Source organism: Xyrauchen texanus, chromosome 12, assembly GCF_025860055.1.
Source record: "Xyrauchen texanus isolate HMW12.3.18 chromosome 12, RBS_HiC_50CHRs, whole genome shotgun sequence".
Lineage (NCBI taxonomy): Eukaryota > Metazoa > Chordata > Actinopteri > Cypriniformes > Catostomidae > Xyrauchen > Xyrauchen texanus.
The window spans coordinates 17419837-17440574 of record NC_068287.1 but is presented as its reverse complement, the minus strand read 5'-3'; the positions used below and the strand labels follow the sequence as shown (position 1 = coordinate 17440574).

The 20738-nt window shown below is 39.6% G+C and overlaps 1 protein-coding gene across 4 annotated transcripts in view; it reads right to left on the bottom strand.

The window, feature by feature from the left end:
• axin1 (axin 1) overlaps positions 1–20738 on the bottom strand; it is a 46614-nt gene that overhangs the window by 7513 nt on the left and 18363 nt on the right. For all 4 annotated transcript variants that reach the window (XM_052139835.1, XM_052139838.1, XM_052139837.1 and 1 more), the window contains exons 3-6: positions 11033–11173; positions 7854–7950; positions 4619–4756; positions 200–747 (exon numbers count right to left, since the gene is read on the bottom strand). In XM_052139835.1, the coding sequence (XP_051995795.1) occupies positions 200–747; positions 4619–4756; positions 7854–7950; positions 11033–11173 (924 nt within the window). The remainder of the gene's footprint in view (positions 1–199; positions 748–4618; positions 4757–7853; positions 7951–11032; positions 11174–20738) is intronic.

The window sequence follows — 20738 nt, the reverse complement described above, 5'->3', positions numbered from 1 at the left end:
CCTCGCTACTTTATTCACTTTCATTGCAAAGAAAAAGAAAGTGACTGTTGACTTAGGCTAACATTCTGCCCAACATCTCCTTTTGTGTCCCAAGGAAGGAATAAATTCATACATGAATTTACGAGAGAATGATGACAGTAGTTTAATTTTTAACTATCTACAATATAAAGGAATAACAAGACAACATCAAGGAGCATACCCGTAACCCATGGGGTCTGTGGTGATGGGACCGATGCTCATTCCGTCTGCGTAGTTGCGGGGCTTGGATCCATAGTGGTGTTGCTCCATGTTCAAGGCGAAGCCGCCGTGCATCCTTACGGCTTCCGCCTCCATTTGCTCTTTGGGCTTTCCCCCAGTCGCATAGTGTGTATGGTGAACATGTTTGTGATGGTGCATGTGTGCTGCCTCGCCCTTTGGCCCCAGCCGAACCTGGTGCTTGCTTTGTCCACCAGATAGCGGCATCACCAGCCCAGACATCTTGCCCGCGGGAAGCCCATCTGGCGAGCGTGATTTCGGAGAGTGGCGGCCTGTGCCGGGAGATTGACAGCCAGGGGTTTTCATAACACGTTGTACATGCTCATCCAGGATGCTCTCAGGGTTCTCCTCGTGTGCGTCCCGTAGCTGCAGCCCATTGTAGCTCATTTCAGAGTAGCGACCGCCATAATGCTGAACATGGCCAGCCAGAGGCATTCGGTGACTGACCAGAGAGGGGGCAGTGGAGATGTCCGCATCATCGCCTTCCTCTTCCTACAGGACAGAGATTTACAATGATGAAAAAATACATTTTAAGAAAAATCAGCCATTCAGTTTGAACAGAGTCTGAAACCATCTCATTCAATAAAGAAATATTGTGACAGTTATTATGCCAATGGGAATGCCATCTGATAGACCTGAACCAGCCTAATGCAGAGAACAATGAGCTGTAAATAATCACTGTGCAGTAACTGTTCTAAACCAGCAGATGTCCTCCTTACATAGGCTTAACCAGATACGGCTTCCATTGATATGCCTTTGTTATGGTCACATTCAAAACAGACAATGACCTGAAAAGGAGCCATGGCAGAATTTCTTTGTAGCAAAAAACATGACTTTCACATTCAAGGAAATCATGAAAATCACAGATATCTTCTCATCACATTAGAAGGGATCAGTGTTTTCTTTTCTAACTGACTGGATTCACTCAGCATACCCTGGATTCGAACTTGCGACTCCAGGTGTGGCAGTCAGTGTCTTTAATTGCTGAGCTACCCAGGCCCCCAAAGTATTTTCTTAAGATATAATAACTACTTGCCCATTAAGAGTCACTGATTAGTTCTGGCTTTCAAGATCAGACTTGCCTTAGCTGTTGTTTTTTGGCAATCTGATTTTAAAGTCGTAGAATTAATTTTGACTAATTTCAACTAAAGTCAGTCTTTCAAATTAATACTGCTTTAGTAACATTCTGCCATTAAGATGTGACCAATGAAAATTTTATAATTTGTTTTTGTAAATGAAAACCTAATTCTAATTGAACTTCACAATGTTTAAATTTACTTGACAGCCTTGTCGTACTCTGGCACATTGCAATCTCGCCTTGTTGTATGCATATTAATAACTGAATATAATATCTGTAATGTGAATAGTAATCAACATACTGTAGTTTTGGCCATAGGTCAGGTCACTCCAGAAAGGTGTGTTCTATGGGTACTTTTAAAGGAATATTCCTAGTACAATACAAGTTAAGCTCAATTTTTGACTCGTCCCTCTTTTTCTTAAAAAAAAAAAAAAAAAAAAGCAACAATCAAGTTAACAGTGAGGCTCTTACAATGAAAGTGAATGGGGTTTAAAAACAGGAATGTGAATAATTATAATAAACTTTGTATAATAATAATAATTTTATAAAAGCACTTATATTAATCCTTCTGTTAAAACTTGTGTATTATTTGAGCTATAAAGTTGTTTAAATCAACATTTTTACAGTCATTTCATGATTTTAGTTTATTGACATTGCATCTTAAATTTGGAAATAACTTTATGGAGAAAAAATTAGCAAGTGATTTTATCACACTAAAATCATATCAACACACCTATTGTTTACATCTTGTGGCTATACTTTTGAAACGGTGAGAAATGTTTACGTATTGGACCCAATCACTTTCTTTTTTTTTACAAAGGAGGGTAAGGTAAAAATTATTTTTGTAGTAATAAATATAATGTCAATTGAGCTTAACATGTATTGAACCAGGACTATTCCTTAATGTTAAAATGTAATGTTAATCTGTAACTGTGTTTTAAATTATTTCAAATGTACTGCATTGTTTTAGTTTTAATGCAGTATCACGTGTTAATGTGTTTTATGCTGATGTGGGATTAACCGTACACAGAAGGCTGTCAACTAGGCAGATAAACTAAGTTTACATTTTTACCTTAAATAATTCAAATTCTAATAAATAATATTCTAATTTTAAAGTCAGCTGATTTTTTTAAATTGACGTTGTTTCCTTAGTCCACATGAGGGCGCATTAAATACATAAACCATACATCAACATTATATTATTGCAAAGAACATTCCTGGCTGTTAAAAAAAAAAACAATTAAAAAGAGCATTCCATTTTCAACTAATGTGCATAAAATAAATAAAACGTTTTAGCCGGTCCGGCTTCAATAGACAGTCCACATTGTGTTACACTTACTGATGCCACAGTATACTTACCCCCGACTCAAACTTCATAATAAAGTGAAATACCAAATAATATATAAAAAAAAAAAAAAAAAAAAATGTATTCATTACGGTGTACGTAGGGTAGCAATATTCACAGATAGCAGTGGTATTTGGCTGAATTCGGTGATGAAGTGGCACAGACTATGAGCACAACAGACAGAACACAACAGACAAGAACAGAACACGAGAATCTCGAGACACACATCTCCAAGTTGAATATCTTTCCTGACAAAGCATTTAAAAAACTTGTTGATTCATCTGAGAAATGCTTATAAGAGAGCAAGACGCAATGGCCAAAGACCTCCACCAACTGTAAGGGCTGTTCACACCAAACACTTTTGCAACCATCCATTTCTTCTTCTTTGTAAACGCGTGCTAGACGAAATGTCTTGTTTTGCTTTGTTTTTGTTTATTCAGTGTCTCATGCAGGAGCGCTGTTTTAGATGCTGTGTCGAATTAAAAAGAAGTTTAAAAAGCATCTTTTCTTTCTGTTAAACTGTATTTGTTGTGTTGTGTCTAGCCTTTCTTGTGATCGATCACAAGTCGTCAGTGCTTCCCACAAAATCCAAAATTCGAAAACACAGGTTTAGCATTCAAAGTCCTTTTTTTTCCTTCTTAAATTCGACAAATATTCAAAATTCTCATTTTAATTTTACAGTCCTAGTACACGCTGTTCCCTTCCAAATCTCTTTGCTGCCAAATAATAAATAGATGATTTAGGCAGCCCACATTACACAATTTCGCATGGTATTGCACTCTTCTTGACAATCTGTCAGTTCGGGTCATGTCAATTTTGTTAGTCAACAATGCAAAACTATTTAGCCATTTTATTTCCACTAAATGTGCATTTTCATTTAGTTGTCATCTCATTTGAACACTGAAGCCATAGTGGGTAATTTGTTTGCAATACTTTGATCCTCTCCACAGGTAGTGAATCCCAAGGAGATTCTGAAGATTTGGCACATGCATATTTTTATTTTTACTGAGCATCTGTGCAGGTCAGGGCTCTGGACGATCTTTGACACAAATCATGCCCAAAAACCAGGAGTGGAGGTGGAAAAACAAATCCCAATCCAACCGCAATGAGCAAACCAGCCAATTTATGATGGCCCTTTGTGACTTATTTGACCTCTAAAAACTGGACACTGTGTCTTGCTCTGAATCTAAATGTAATTATGCTACAATAATAAATGACTGTGTAACATCAACAACAAATCATGTTATTAGTTAATTCAGCCTTGTCAAGGCACCTTTGCTGTCAAAGGCATATTTAACTGTCAGAATCCCTGCTCAGTGGAGAAGAACCAGTGGAAGGTGGGTTGGATATAAAGGACAGTTAGCTGATGGGGGGAAAAAAAACGTAAAATACATTTGCTAAATGCAGAAGAGAGAGAGATAATCTCAAAAAGTGAGGCACCAATGAGAATATCAATTAGGAGACAATGACATTCCTCCTTCGAGCATTTAATAACTCAGTCACTGTTCCGTGACAGAAGTTCCTCTTACAGGAGGCCAAACTATATAAATAATCTGCCTTGACTTAACACCTGGCTTTGAGTCAGGAAAAAGATTCCCATTTGCGGTGTGTGCAAGCATTTCTTCATGCCCCGATTGACTTAAAACAAAGTCATTACACTAAGGCAAACTAGCAAGTAGCTCAATCTCGGCAGGTGATTCACCCGACACTGACAAGAAAGACTATATAAATGAGTACCCTTGATAAGTTGGGAAGTCTTCAAAAGACATCTGATTGCCCAGAAGTACAGTAAAATAAATAGCTTTACTGTTTGACACTAATTCAAATAAAAGTAGCTTTTTGATTTAAAGAAACAGTAGCACAAAAGATCAAATGTATCTACTCTAGCACAATTTATAGTAGTAAGAGGATGATTCCTTGGCGTGTTCGGATGCACGTACCAATCTAACCCTCTTGAGCCTCTCCTCCAGTTTTTCTTGTGCCTCGCGTTCCCTCAGCACCCCCTCGAGCCTGCTGATTAGCTCCGCTGCAAACTTCTCAGGCTCAACGTGAATATCCTTTGGTATCCGGTTTGTGCGCTGAAGGAAGGAGAATGCAAGTCAGTGATCAAGGTCACCATTCCCATTTAATGTTTGACACTATAGCTGCCTATTGCACATGTATGTGAAGATGACTTTTAACAAAAAACAGTATTGCATGACAGTGTAAAACACAATAGTGAAAGCAGAAAAGCAATAATGGACCATTTTCCATTGAGACTGAATGCACTGAAATAATACACAGCTGTTTTTTGCATAGTCAAGCTACAGTCCAAGTATACATGACAATGTGTAATCGAATATTTAAAGGAAGGACATCAGCTGAGGAAGTGCCGGTACCGTAATTTCCGGACTATTGAGTGCACCTGAATATAAGCCGCACCCACTGATTTTTAAATAAAATATTATTTTGAACATAAAAAAGCCGCACCTGTCTATAAGCCGCAGGTGCCTACCGGTACATTGAAACAAATGAACTTTACTCAGGCTTTAACGAAACACGGCTTGTAACAAAAATAAATAGGCTTTAACGAAACACGGTGTGGCAGTGGGGGCGTGGTCAAGCGCCCGTCCGGGAGAGAAAAGCGGTAAGGGCGCTTACACCTGAGCTAAATTATTTCTAACACCGGTGTCTAATTTCAGTAAGCATGGGGAGAGCGGCATAAAAAGGCAGCAGCCACAGAGCTGAGAAAGTGACACGTCAGTCTAGTGTTGGCGCATAGAAGAATTGAGAAACTTTATAAAATTGATTGTAAACATTGCTGTGGCCATTAAAAGCCTTACCTGGAACGTCAAGTGCCCTGCTGAAACTGTCACTCTGGTGCCCGTGTGACAGTTTTCCCAAGAAGGACATGTGAAGCAGGGCACTTGAAATTAGACACCGGTGTTAGACATAATTTAGCGCAGGTGTAAGCGCCCTTACAGCTTTTCTCTCCCGGACAGGCGCTTGACCACGCCCCCGCTGCCACACACGGCTTGTAATAAAACATTTGCAGTAAACAGTAGCCTACCAAGAAAGACATTGGTCACTATCTTCCTCTTGTGCACATGAAACCACTGAAGTCATCTCCTTCGGTGTCGGAGTTGAATAGCCTCAGATTTAGTTGTCTTTTTGCACTGAATCAATTCCTCACGCTGCTGTTTCCAGCGTCTTATCATCGACTCATTAAGACCAAGCTCCCGTGCAGCAGCCAGATCAATCACCTTCAACTTGAAAGCAGCATCATATGCGTTTCTCCATGTCTTTGCCATGGTGAGGGTGACAAAATTACTACCGTAATCAGAATGATGGGAAGTTTGAGCGTGCTCAATTTAATCTAAACAGTAAACAAAAAAAGTTGTTTTGACCTTTACCCGTTCGGCAATTTCATTGGTCTAATGAAAGCTTCACCCGCCAAAAAACTGAGCACGTCACAGAATGTTTTTTTTTTATAAAATTTGAAAGCGGGAAAAATCCATATATTAGCCGCGTCATTGTATAAGCCGCGAGGTTCAAAGCGTGGGAAAAAAGTTGCGGCTTATAGTCCGGAAATTACGGTAATAAACAATGTATGTGATCTCTGTCTTTCAGAGCATGTGTTCAAAGCCGAAGTCAATTGCGATCCGATTAACGTGTTTACATGGTTGATGACAGAACAGAGCTACAAATCACAGTATCTGTTGTATTTCGGTTGGACTAAATTTAAATTACATTTTAAAAAGATGAAATATTGTTTGAGTCTGACTCTTCTTATTTTCTGATTATTATTGTGATTTTGGTTGAAAAATAAAATACATTTGGGATTGTATTCATTTTGTACTCATGCCTTTATGTCTGTGTTGATCTAACATACATCTAGTCTAACAACTAGGAAAATGTTGTAAAGTTCTATGAATTGATTTAAAAAACAAATGGCCAAATAATCAGTTTATCTGCTTTTTCCACCACCTTAGTTATCGCTATCAGCAATTGGTTAACCTCTACATAAAGGACTATCTTGTATCATTTTCTGCTCTCAAACCAGGAAATGTATTATTCCAGAAGTCTGAAAAGAGAACAAGAGAGGTGGGGGAGGAGGGCAGACACAAAGAAATATAGTTGCAGGCAGGGCTTGGATAAGATTCAATAAAACCTTACAGGAGCTGTTAAAATTTTGATTACAGTGCCATATCTGATCTACAGTCTGTTTCAGCTCTCTTTGTTTTGGCCTACGGTTTCCTTAAGATTCATCAGTCTTCACCACAGCCCACATGGTTACATGCCCAGTGGAACTGCAGAATCTGTCAAGTCTTAACAAGGCATTTTGGTCACTAACACTGCCTACCTGCTGCAGACCACGCTTACAGAATATAAGAGACCCTTTTAAACGTAATTAAAACAGAATGGGGGAATGCAAGCATTGGAAAAAAAATCCAGGCGAGAGGGAATAACATTTTAGAACTATAAACATAATGTTGATGAAATGATAAAGGAAGAAAAAGACAGAAAAACACTGACAGACATTAGAATTAAAGGTCGATTCGAGTTGGCAAAGTTTGTACATCTGCGACTTGCCGTTTTGGTAATCAGATTTAGGTGTGCACACAAAAAATAGGCAAAGCGGCTTTGGGACATCACATGCATATCACTGCCTCCACAGCTCTCAGTCTCTATAGGATGAGTGAAAGGCCCCGGTGAGAGGAAGTGTACGTTTGCTCTGTTAAATTGGGCTCCATCTCAGAGGCTCCAATTATGCTGGAGCTGGTGCAGAGGGAAAGCCGAGCTATCAGAGGGGAGGCTTCACATCTGCTGGGGCAGAACTGGCAGAGCTGACGAGAGCATCAGGAACGCTTTAGACAGCACACTCACGCTTGCTCACTCTCCATCAGCTATTCACCGGCACATGATCAAAGCCCCACAGCCACCGCTGTGCATCTTAAGAATGCACATTCATTTTAGGGCCGATGGGAGCGACAAGGCAGGGGGAAGAAAAGAGAGAGTGAGAATGACATGGAAAGACCCTAAGATGATGGACGGAGACAAGGCACAGGGAATAAAATAAAAACGTGGGGAGTGTGTGAGATAGAGAGAGAGAGGGAGGGAGTGATGGAAAGAAAGGTACAGAGAAAAAGTGTTGTTAAGTCAACAAGGTGTTTTGGAAATCCAAATCATACTTACAGGAATATGAGGTAGTGGCACTCGCCCATTAACTTTGGCACTTTCGTGTATCTCACGTCGATGTGGTTTACGATATCTATATGGTGGGACTCCATCTCTGATGGGGAGAAGCAAAAAGGGATTTTAATTCTCAATTGGTATCAATATATGAAAAACAAAGTTTATCTATTCAATAACACATTGATAATTCATTACAGGTTACAGGTTATATTCACTCAAAAATCTAAATTCTGTCATTTACTCATCATCATGTCATTGCACACCCATAGATATTCTTTCGTCCATGGAGTACAAGGGGGACATTTTTAAGAGGTACTGCTCTCTCACATAAAATGAAAATGAAATGCTGTCAGTCAAAATTGGCATCTCATGCAGTACCAGGTTGCAGAAATCAAAATATACTTTGGCCCTGATATCTTTTAAGTTCCACGAAAGAAAGTAATTGATATTTGGAAAGACATGATGGTGACTACATAATGGGTTTTTTCCGAAATCTGGTGCAATTCCTTCGGAAGCTGCATTTTAAGGCACAATAAGCATGCTCCCGATCTTAAGCAGGCATCTTATTTATGCTGCCACATAAGATATCTTGTTTTGGCCAATTCTAAGGTAGCATATATATGTATAATTTCCATGGTAGGCAGTCCCAGAATGCACAGAGATGAGCTCAGTGAAAGATAAATCTAAGATGAAGGAGAAATACCCAAAATGTGTGTGTCATATATTATTTATGCTCATAAGTGTATTGAATCATTCCTCTCACGTCACCTGTATTGAAATCAGTTGGGAGTTGGGTTTAATGTGCGCTGCACATGAGGAGAGCTATTAGAATGATGCGTGAAGCTGCCACCTTTATAGAGCATTCAAAATCGATCTCATGTGAGGATTAATTTCAGTTAGGATGCTGCAATAGAAGACAGCTGCCTATGTAGGCAGGGGACAGAAAGGCAGCTCACTAAGTTTTGAAAGACTCAATGACAGAATTTGTACTTTTGGGTGAACTAAAACTTTGGCCATAGTATCATATGTCTTATTTTCCATTAGATATCAGCTTTCATATCTGGCCGTTGCATCATCATGGAAATGTTCATATTTGGTCCTTTTTGATTCCAAGTAAAATTGTGATGAATAATGTGTGCTAAACATGAGGGTTTGAACTGAGCTTGCTAAATGCAAAAGACTTGCTGACAAAAGTTGTTACCTCTTTAGCCTGTATAGGTTTAAAAGAAATGTTGGCTCTACAGGGAACAAAATGGCGCTGTCACTTCATACCATTGATTGTGTGCATACAAGGCAGTCCTTGTGTAAAAAAACAGGACACTTTTAATCAACATGCTCAGGCTGCAAAGCTTAAAGTGATTCCAGGCCCTCAAGTTTTTGTTGTTGAACTGAAAATGGGAGCATGTCCTCCCCCTGTCTGACTGAATCCCTGGGGCAGCGGCTGCAAAAGCAGCTTCAGAGCAGAGCGTATTTGGGGTCCCTCACTGACATGGACATAGGGGGTCTTTAATCCCCTTGGGTCCTGCTGCGGGCTCCCCCTGCATCTCCACCTGGCAAACAGCTGATAATGGCCTCTAATCTAGCCCAATTCAGACACATGTTTTTGCCCTGATGTACCTTTAATGTAGCACACTCCCTGTTGCTGTCTCTCTTCCTTAAACTGTTCTAGTTCTCCAGTCCAACAAATCCTCCCAAAACACTTCAAAAGCAGGACTTCGCTTCCTGTGTAGGAATAAAGTACTCTTGCTAAATAATGGATGATGGCAAATGAGAGTTGGCTGCATTAGCTATTTTAAAAAATAATTATTCTTAAAGGCTTTAAAATTATAAATATGGATAGTAGGGGTGCGAATTCATAAATATTTCCCAGTTCGATTCAATTCCGATTGAAACGCTCTCGATTCGATTCAATATAAATTCATATGGGTAAATTTCTGTAGCAATGTCCAGTTTGCTTACATATAACCTAATACAGTATACATAACCCAAACCTTCTAGGCAATTAAATGATTAAATGAACAGAAAGGGTATTAAAAAGAGACATAATTCAGTGATGTGCATATCAAGAGGATGTCTTTGGACACACAGAACAAGTTAAACCAAACTTTTAGTCTCAACACACAGTGAAAAGACCTATGTGCTAATTACTTCTCTATTATACTACTCAATCACTGGTGAGCGAAATCAGAACATTTACTAGCCAGTGGTTAGTCAGACATTTTAGTCACACAGCGTGATATCTGATTGCACATGCAAGTGATTTACTTGCACTATGGAGGGTTACCACACAGAAAGAAAGATTACTATTAGGATTTAAGAATCGATATTGAGATTGATCAAACGAAGACCACGATGCATCAGAAAATCAGTATTTTTACCCAGCCCTAATGGTCTTTGATAGTACCAGACAATCATTGCATATTGCAATAATTTTGTCCATCCACACATGTCCTCTCATGCTGCCTCAAAGCAACCATTCAAAATAATTGCATAAGGGCGAAATGTTATTTTGTAGCTATGAAGTGAGTGGACAAATTTGATTACACCTAATGCCAAAACACATTGTTTGCTTTTAATATTTCATGTCCTCTTCTTCCAATAACCTGTTTGTCTACAAGCACTGTACAATGTGAAGGCCATTTCCTTTGTTTTCAGGGAAAGTTAATTTAAAGGGAACAAGTCAATGCCTTCAAATTACAGCCTGCAGCACCTCATACCTCCCAATTTGAAGCTCTATAATTAGCATAAGTAATGACATTTAGAGGCTTTCATTGGTGTGGATAATGACCAGATGGTCCTCGGAGGAGGAGAGCAGATTTGTTTCTGTTCCCAGAGCAGAGCTGGGGGAAAATGGCACCAATTCTGTATGCAAGAGCCACTGTTCTGAGACCAGCCTCGGCTAATGGCTGCCAGCCTCCGCTTAAGATACTCCAATGACAAGTAATATTAAACTTTGTCTGCATGTCTTCTGTTCGATTGCTGGATTATCTAGGCTCCTGCTGAACTGGCAGCAATTTTTCTTTGAGCAGGAATATCCTGCCAATTTGACTTGAGGACACTGTAGTGAAATTGAATCGCTGTAAGCTCTGAGATGGAATGTTCCGCCAGCTTGGGTAGTGAGGATGGATTGGTTTCTTGTGAGGAGTTGTGTATTTTTCGTTCTATAGATATATACTTACACACTGCTGTCGGTGAGGGAGAGAGTGTCTGCATCACTGGACATGCTCTGTTGCTCGCTATCGTTGGCGCTGGTAGCGGGAGCCAGCGCGTAGCCGCTGTTCACGTAGTATGGATTGACAGGCTCCCTCCATGATGAATGTCTGTTGATGAAGAATGGGACAGAGGAGACTCAGTTAATAGACATGATTTAAGAAAACAATATTGGACATTTGAGTGAAATGTGCATACTACATTAGCTTACATTCATTCATAAGTATCAGAGAAGATAACGCCATACCGTTATGACCAAAGTCTCCAACAGGTTTGATTTATTGTTCTGTTCTCTACCTGATCTGTGGTACAAAAGGAATTTTAGGTCTTAACCTGTAAATCAAGTGCCATTAATGATGGCAAACGACTAATAGAGAGCAATAATTATGGCAAACAACTGATCAAGAGCTTCCTCAATTAATTAACTAAGCATTTCCAAAATTACCTTTAGGATGAACAGAGGCAACAGTTGCATTCTCAGAAAACAAAATCTGCAGTTAGTTAATGCAGACAAAGAAAATAACATACCAAACAGCTGAAGACTTCAATTTCTAATGTGAGAATGGCTGCATGAAACTGTTAATTGTCTAATTAATCCCTTGTATAAAGTAGGGATGACCATGAGTAACTGAGTACTCGGACATGGCAGCAATGATCGGTCATGAAAACGATGAACGATGATCACGCATGATGTGAATTTTCACTTAATTCAAAAGTCAGTGACAATTACCTGAAAACTAAACACAAACGTATCAAAGATTGTGCATATTTTTAATTTTGAGATTGATTGCTTTGTGATTTTGAGGGGTACATTGATTGTCAGAGACATCTCATAGCAACTAAACTGATATACGACGCTACAATGCTATCGTTACGATAATCAAAAGAGAGTGTAATTAACCATGTTTTGAACACCTGTCTCTACAAAACATTTGTTAAACACGTTTTATTATCATTTAATGAAAGAACTTTGACTCATTAATGGATATTATTTAATAAAAGTGAACGTTTGTCACTCACTGTAAACCTCCCTGCCCTAGGTGTCCAAATGTTTGCGTGATGTAACAACTGCAACTCAATTAAATTTCCAAGTTTAACCAAGAAGTCGAACATGGTGTCATTCCATTGCACTTTCCCCCAGTTGAAAGGTGGAAACTCTGACTCTCCGAGTTGAATGGAACGCTTCATGAATCAACAAAGCAACAACAATACAGAGCATCGCGACTTTCCCCACAGGAGCGAACACTTGGGAAGAACACACACCAGGCATGTGGCAGTGGATGCACCGCAATGAAGCAACGCATATACAGCAGGCGAGTGTTTTAACAGCTAGACAGAGCGCAGCTTCAAAACTGAACTTCAACTTAACAAGCATATTAAAAATGGTATGTTATGGCATCTCATGTTAAAGAGCAACATGCAGGTTGAATTTATAACTGAATTAATACTTTATATTGTCTGCAGAGGTCTTTTAAAAACACATATGTAGAAATTACTAATGAAATCTCATTTGATGTAGAGATTTTGATGAAAATGTGCTAGGCTCTGGAATACGCCTTTCCCGCTATCAATGCGTCATATGACGTAGGGCGAGGCAAACAAAAGAGCTCGCGGTTAGCTCTCATTGTGGGTGTTGATGTAGTTAGAGCAGTAGTGAGAGACAGAAAGTTTTAGAGAAGCCATAATGGTAAATTATTGTGTTTGTGCTGGTTGCACGAATTCCAGCATGTCAGGACATCGTGTCCATCATTTTCCTTCTAGAAAAAACAAGGCTTTTCGGTCTAGAGTGCGTTTTGTGCAGGTGAAGAGAGCAGACTTCACTGCCGCGTCTGTTACCACACACTCGGTCATTTGTGGCGCACATTTCACTCCGGAGAATTATCGACCTGGAGATTTGTTGGAGTCTCGGATGGGATTTCGGAGTAAGGACCACGTGAGGCTGATTACTGATGCTGTTCCCTCGGTGCACTCGATGGAATCAAGTCCACCGTCAAAGTGTACACCGGATTTTGGCGCGGGTTGGACTGGAGGACAAAGTGCTAACGTTAGCAGACATTCTGTGCAACGAAAACGAGGTCTTAGCAGAGTAAGTCTTACTTTTAATTATTTTAACTCTTAATTTGCTCATAATTATAGGCCTGTGGGCCATCATAGGCATGTTCGTCCACACCGGAGAACTCGGTTTCTTCATTCGCATCCATTGTAAACCTGAGCTTGAACTGACCAGACTCCCTCGCCCATCGTCACTTCCGGTTAGTGCTTTATAGACGCGGAAGTTATTTTATCACAATTTATCTCAAAATATCGTTAATGGCTAAATATATATTACTCCAGTTCAGAAAATCTAGTTGTTTTATCATCAACATACACTATGCTATATAGGGGTGGCCAACCTGCATGTTGCTCTTTAAGCCAACCGTGATTTGAAAATCGACTGTTCAGACAGTCACTAAAAAAACTTACTAAGATTATTACAGTAACCTGAAGGAAGAACAGACAGATGCACGTTGTGCACATTCTTCACATAATGACAAAATATGATGTATTATATTTTGATTATGCAATGTTTTGTACATTTTGTAACAGATTATTTTATAACAGCCAATAATAATTAATAGACTATATACTGGAACAACAAGATGCAATGCAGCAGCCAAAAACATTTGTCAGACATGTTATTATACAGTATATACCGTTATGCACATGGCATTGCCCCTCAAGTACTCGACGAGAAAGTGTAATTAGTCTGAGTACTCGAGTAGACAAAATGCCCATCCCTAGTATAAAACTCTGTTCTTAAAATCTAACCAGGTGAATGTTTCAAATTTAGCTGATCTCTTTGATAGCCTTAAGACACAAGTTATACATCTTAAGCCCCAACCCTTTTCAGTGCTCCACGATTCTGTGTTCTGTCTCTTAACCTCTGGTTTGCATTTAAGATACTGAGAAGATTCGATTAAATTGGATTATGTGTGGGAGCTCAAATAATTTTTCACCAAGAGTTCATGGTGAAAAATGTAAAAATGCTAGTGAGGTGTTTTGCTGTAAAAGTTCATTTTCCGATTGGAGTGGAGGTAAACTGGACCAGACAGATCACATTCGGACAGCTATGACACTACACTTTTTCATGATACATGCGTTTAAATGTTATACATGTAATTCTCAACTTAATAACTTGTGTTAAAATATGTAGTTGAAATGAGATTTCCCAAAAGTGACCGTTCATTTTATTTCACACAAAGTTCATGACTTTAAAGGAAATTACATTTGTACTTGTTAACAGATTACAATATAAAACTTACACTTTCACAAGTATATTTGGGTTATATATATTAAGTATATTTAGTTGCACCCCTTACCCAGTCCCGGTTTAACACTCAAAAAATGTGCTCACCTTAACTATAACGCGATTGGTGAATGACATGAGATGGCCAAAGGTGTCACTCAGATACATTTTTATGACTTTGTATTGTCTCTTGGAGTTTCATATGCAGAGAGGCACATCAGTACGTCCACAGCGTGAAGGTAAGGACTTGTGGATTTATGAGAGAAGTACTCTTCATTTAAAATCTCCACTATCTTTATAGTAAACACTAGACTAGAAGATAGATTCTCTGGTGCATAAGGTGAATAGGAATATTCCAGGCTGAATGGGGCAAATAACCAGCATTTGGCACTTGGCAGAGTTTTGGACACTACACATAGAGCTTAACAATTTATTTAAAATCGAAACCGCTATATGGCAGTGCGATTTTCAAACTGCACTAAATCTACAGCGCTCTACATAAATTAATTGCATATTTGTGTAATTCCAAATATCCTTGGTCCCTAAAAGTTATTATCCAAATCTAAAGTAACCTCATAACAACAGGTTTTATCATCAAGTAGGGATGCTGTGAGTTTTTTGATGGTTAGATTACTGTCTGAGAAACAAAGTTGAGGTTAACCGGTTTTACGATTATTCGCCATTTTTCACAGCACTAGGGCTGCACAATTAATCGAAATTAAATCGAAACCGCGATATGACCTTGTGCGATTATTACATTTCAAAGTTCAAAGTTTATTTGCTCTGCTCTGTCCAGTCTGTATCATTGTTACAGTGTTATCAGAGTGGTTCTGTGCTCCACAACTCCCTCGAGTAACAGAAGTGATCGGAGTTCAGTTCCGTTTGCTTACGTGCGCTAAATGCTTTATTTACACTAAACTGGCGCGTCCTGCGTGAAGCGTTTTTTTATTATTATCTGCGGTAGCAGCATTTCAGTCTCCGCAAGGCACAGGTATCATAATAATAACGTATAATACATGATGGGGTATAATTCAAACATCTTTATTGCTATGATTGCTGAGCAAACAGCATTAACAGTAACACTTGTAGAGTCCAGAAACATCTCTTCATTCTCCTGTCATTTGTTTCTCACGAGAGCGTGTCACATTTATTACACTCCCCGCGAAACAAGTGAAAGCGGAACTAATATTACCAACATCCAACCAAATGAAAAGGAAGGAACATGCATATAATAAATCTATATCACATATTGAGTTACTATAATAAAATGCATTTCTAAATTAAATATTATAAAATAATGAATAAAAATAATTAAATGAAATGGTGACAAACTAACCAAAATGTTCACTTTAAATTTAAATACACCAATGGATTATCAGTTCAACTCTCAAGTTTGTTACCTGTATAAAATACACCTGTTCACAAAAGCAATTAATCAATCAGATTCCAAACTCTCCACCATGGCCAAGACCAAAGAGCTGTCCAAGTCTGTCAGGGACAAGATTGTAGATCTACACAAGGCTGGAATGGGCTACAAGACCATCGCCAACCAGCTTGGTGAAAAGGTGACAACAATTGGTAGGATTATTGGCAAATGGAAGAAACACAAAAGAACAGTCAATCTCCCTTGGTCTGGTGCTCCATGCAAGATCTCACCATGTGGAGTTGCAATGATCACGAGAACAGTGAGGAATCAGCCCAGAACTACACGGGAGGATCTTGTCAATGATCTCAAGGCAGCTGGGACCTTAGTCACCAAGAAAACAATTGGTAACACATTACGCCGTGAAGGACTGAAAACCTGCAGCGCCCGCAAGGTCCCCCTGCTCAAGAAAGCACCTGTACAGGCCCGTCTGAAGTTTGCCAATGAACATCTGAATGATTCAGAGGAGATCTGGGTGAAAGTGTTGTGGTCAGATGAGACCAAACTCGAGCTCTTTGGCATCAACTCAACTCAACGTGTTTGGAGGAGGAGGAATGCTGCTTATGACCCCAAGAACACCATCCCCAACATCAATCATGGAGGTGGAAACATTATGCTTTGGGGGTGTTTTTCTGCTAAGAGGACAGGACAACTTCACCGCATTAAAGGGACGATGGACGGGGCATGCAAATCTTGGATGAGAACCTCTTTCCCTCAGCCAAGGCATTGAAAATGGGTATTCCAGCATGACAATGACCCAAAACACACGGCCAAGGCAACAAAGGAGTGGCTCAAGAAGAAGCACATTAAGGTCCTGGAGTGGCCTAGCCAGTCTCCAGACCTTAATCCCAAAGAAAATCTGTGGAGGGAGCTGAAGGTTCGAGTTGCCATACATCAGCCTCGAAACGTTAATGACTTCGAGAAGATCTGCAAAGAGGAGTGGGACAAAATCCCTCCTGAGATGCGTGCAAACCTGGTGGCCAACTACAAGAAATTTCTGACCTCTGTGATTGCCAACAAGGGTTTTGCCACCAAGTACGAAGTCATGTTTTGCAGAGGGGTTGAATACTTATTTCCTCATAAAAATGCAATTCAATGTATAAAATGTTTGACATGCATTTTGATTTTTTTGTTGTTATTCTGTCTCTCACAGTTCAAATTAACCTACCATTAAAATTATAGCCTGATGATTTGTTTGTCAGTGGGCAAAGTACAATATCAGCAGGGGATCAAATACTTTTTTCCCTCACTGCATATAATAAGAAACACTCCAATCTAGGGCACAACACTGCTTATGCGCATCCCTAGCTCAGTGATGTGCTTCAATGTAACCGCAGTGCTTCAAAAGTGTGTAAATGTAAGATTACTGTGAGTGCGCAATATGTAGCCTAGTTCACAGCATCCAATAGTTTTTTTTAAATCTATAACAATTTATTAAAGCAATCCGAAGTCTGTCAGACACCATAGAACTCCATAAAAATACTGTCCACAACACCTTACAAATAAACCTGTGGACTATGCATAATAACAAGAGCATTGCCTATAAGCAGGCAATTTAAAGTCTGATAATGACAAAAATGTACATGTATTGTTAGGGCTGCACGATTATAGCAAAAATCATAATAGTCAATTATTGCTCTTGATGTTGTAATCACAATTATTAATGTCGATAAAAAAAAACTTTAATTACTGTGAAGTCACAAAGCAAGCAACCGTGTGGTTCTTCAGAGTAGCAGATTTCAATGGTGCATATGACCTGCGCTGCAGTTCCTTTTAAGCATCTTTTAAGCATTGTGATATATATATATATATATATATACACACAATCACCTAAAGGATTATTAGGAACACCTGTTCAATTTCTCATTAATGCAATTATCTAATCAACCAATCACATGGCAGTTGCTTCAATGCATTTAGGGGTGTGGTCCTGGTCAAGACAATCTCCTGAACTCCAAACTGAATGTCAGAATGGGAAAGAAAGGTGATTTAAGCAATTTTGAGCGTGGCATGGTTGTTGGTGCCAGACGGGCCGGTCTGAGTATTTCACAATCTGCTCAGTTACTGGGATTTTCATGCACAACCATTTCTAGGGTTTACAAAGAATGGTGTGAAAAGGAAAAACATCCAGTATGCGGCAGTCCTGTGGGCGAAAATGCCTTGTTGATTCTAGAGGTCAGAGGAGAATGGGCCGACTGATTCAAGCTGATAGAAGAGCAACTTTGCCTGAAATAACCACTCGTTACAACCGAGGTATGCAGCAAAGCATTTGTGAAGCCACAACACGCACAACCTTGAGGCGGATGGGCAGAAGACCCCACCGGGTACCACTCATCTCCACTACAAATAGGAAAAAGAGGCTACAATTTGCAAGAGCTCACCAAAATTGGACAGTTGAAGACTGGAAAAATGTTGCCTGGTCTGATGAGTCTCGATTTCTGTTGAGACATTCAGATGGTAGAGTCAGAATTTGGCGTAAACAGAATGAGAACATGGATCCATCATGCCTTGTTACCACTGTGCAGGCTGGTGGTGGTGTAATGGTGTGGGGGATGTTTTCTTGGCACACTTTAGGCCCCTTAGTGCCAATTGGGCATCGTTTAAATGCCACGGCCTACCTGAGCATTGTTTCTGACCATGTCCATCCCTTTATGGCCACCATGTACCCATCCTCTGATGGCTACTTCCAGCAGGATAATGCACCATGTCACAAAGCTTGAATCATATCAAATTGGTTTCTTGAACATGACAATGAGTTCACTGTACTAAAATGGCCCCCACAGTCACCAGATCTCAACCCAATAGAGCATCTTTGGGATGTGGTGGAATGGGAGCTTCGTGCCCTGGATGTGCATCCCACAAATCTCCATCAACTGCATGATGCTATCCTATCAATATGGGCCAACATTTCTAAAGAATGCTTTCAGCACCTTGTTGAATCAATGCCACGTAGAATTAAGGCAGTTCTGAAGGCGAAAGGGGGTCAAACACAGTATTAGTATGGTGTTCCTGATAATCCTTTAGGTGAGTGTGTATACATATATATATTGTAATAATGTTTGTTAAGGCAAATTAAAATTATTGCAAATTGATATCTATGGTATAGAATAAATTGAATTATTGCTAAATTACTGCTTAAATTATTAGTCCACGTACAGTAAATAATATGGCATATTCAATATTCATTGAATATGAATATTTCTTTCAGTAGATTTCAGCTGTGTAGTATTCTCACTCTGGTTAGAAGTGTGATAAAAAGCCTATTCAGGGTTTCTGCAGGTTTCACAAGTCAAATTTAAGACTTTTTAAGACCATTATGAATGAAATTTAAGACCTATATCACAACATAAAAAAATATATAAATTTTTTCATCCAAAGGATTGTGTCATGTTACAGCTATTATAAGCAGCACACGCATCAGCCAAATGAACGGTGTTTGCTCTCCTGATCACAACAGAAGTGACGTAGATAGTGACATGTGCAAAACTGTCCCAATCCGGCTTTTCACAGCTTCGGGCCCTTGCGCACTTACTCCACTAAGTGCACTTTCAACAAGTGTCCACTTCGAGGAAGACCTTAAGGCGTAGTGTGCATATTGGGACAGGGCCTTCCTGTTTTCGGTCAAAGTCCACAGTAGTCGATAAGTCGAGTTCACGCGCGCGATCATTGGTAACTAAGCAATTCAAAAGAACGCGCCCCATTTAAGTCAACAGGGTGCAAATTTTAAAAAGAGGATAACACTGTGTAGGCAACACCGATTTTTGTCGTTGTTCTCTGTACCGACAGCACTCCAAATTTACAAAAAAAATGAGCTCAATGTTAAAATTGACCGGAGTTCTCCTAATACCACTCTAATCACCCTTTTGCTAATGAAAAAAATAATAATCTATAAACAAAGTCGTAACAGCTAAAATAATTTTAGCTCAAATTTATTTATTTGCTAAAATAAAACATTTACTTACTTTCACATGTTTCATTAAGTCCTCGGCAATTGCATGACCCATGAACTGGGATCCCAGGTATCTTGACTGCACCTGCCCGCCCTCCCAAAAACGTGCAGGTCCAGCTGTTTCATTTTGGTGGTGCGATATGGACTTTCGTCGAACATCAGCACGAACGGTCCCGTGATTTTGGAAATTAGTTCTCTTTTTATAAAATCCGCTATTCCAAAGCGCGTAATGTAGGACGTTTTATCTTTCCCGGATCTGAAGGATTTAGCTATATCAGAGTCCGGAAACATTGTTTGAAACAATTCCCCGATTTCCTCATTCGCACTGTAGGACTGGTGTCTTGTCACCGTGTGGAGAACCCAGAACACCTCCGCTTTTAGTGTTGGCTCTGATCCAAAAGCAACACGGAGGTCGATTGCGGGAGATGCAGAGCTACTGTGTGGGCCTAGCCTAGGCAGTGTAGAAGTAGTGCTGGAGCCGCCAGATACTTGCAAGAACTGGCTGATGGCTGTCGTTTGCTGGAGACCCTTCACAGCAGTTAGATGTTTTTCACTTTTTGAATGAGACTCCAGCGCCCGTACACCCAACGTTCCCAATTTAATAGTTTTCTTGCATAAGAAGCAGTAGGCTTCAAATGCGTTATTTGCAACTGGCTTTAACCAAGCACGAAATTCAGATTTTTCAAGCCAAGTATCGCTAAACTTGCACTTCCCCATAGCTGAATAAAAATCAAAGCTGATTGGCTGTTGCATGTTGGTCTATTTTGTAGTCGTAATACAGCGAATTATATTTGGACCAGAGCCATATAGAGAGAGAGTTGCTACAACGGAAGACTCACGTAGACTTCAGATAGTTCCAGGAAGTGCTTTGGCGGGCATTTCAAACTGTTAGAGTAGAGTGACAGAACTGCAATTTCTGGTAATTAGTAGTCAATAAATGCATTTATTTTATATATTTATGTAACACACCGACATATGTATGTAGCATGAGTATGTTGTTACAGCGATGTTGTTTTT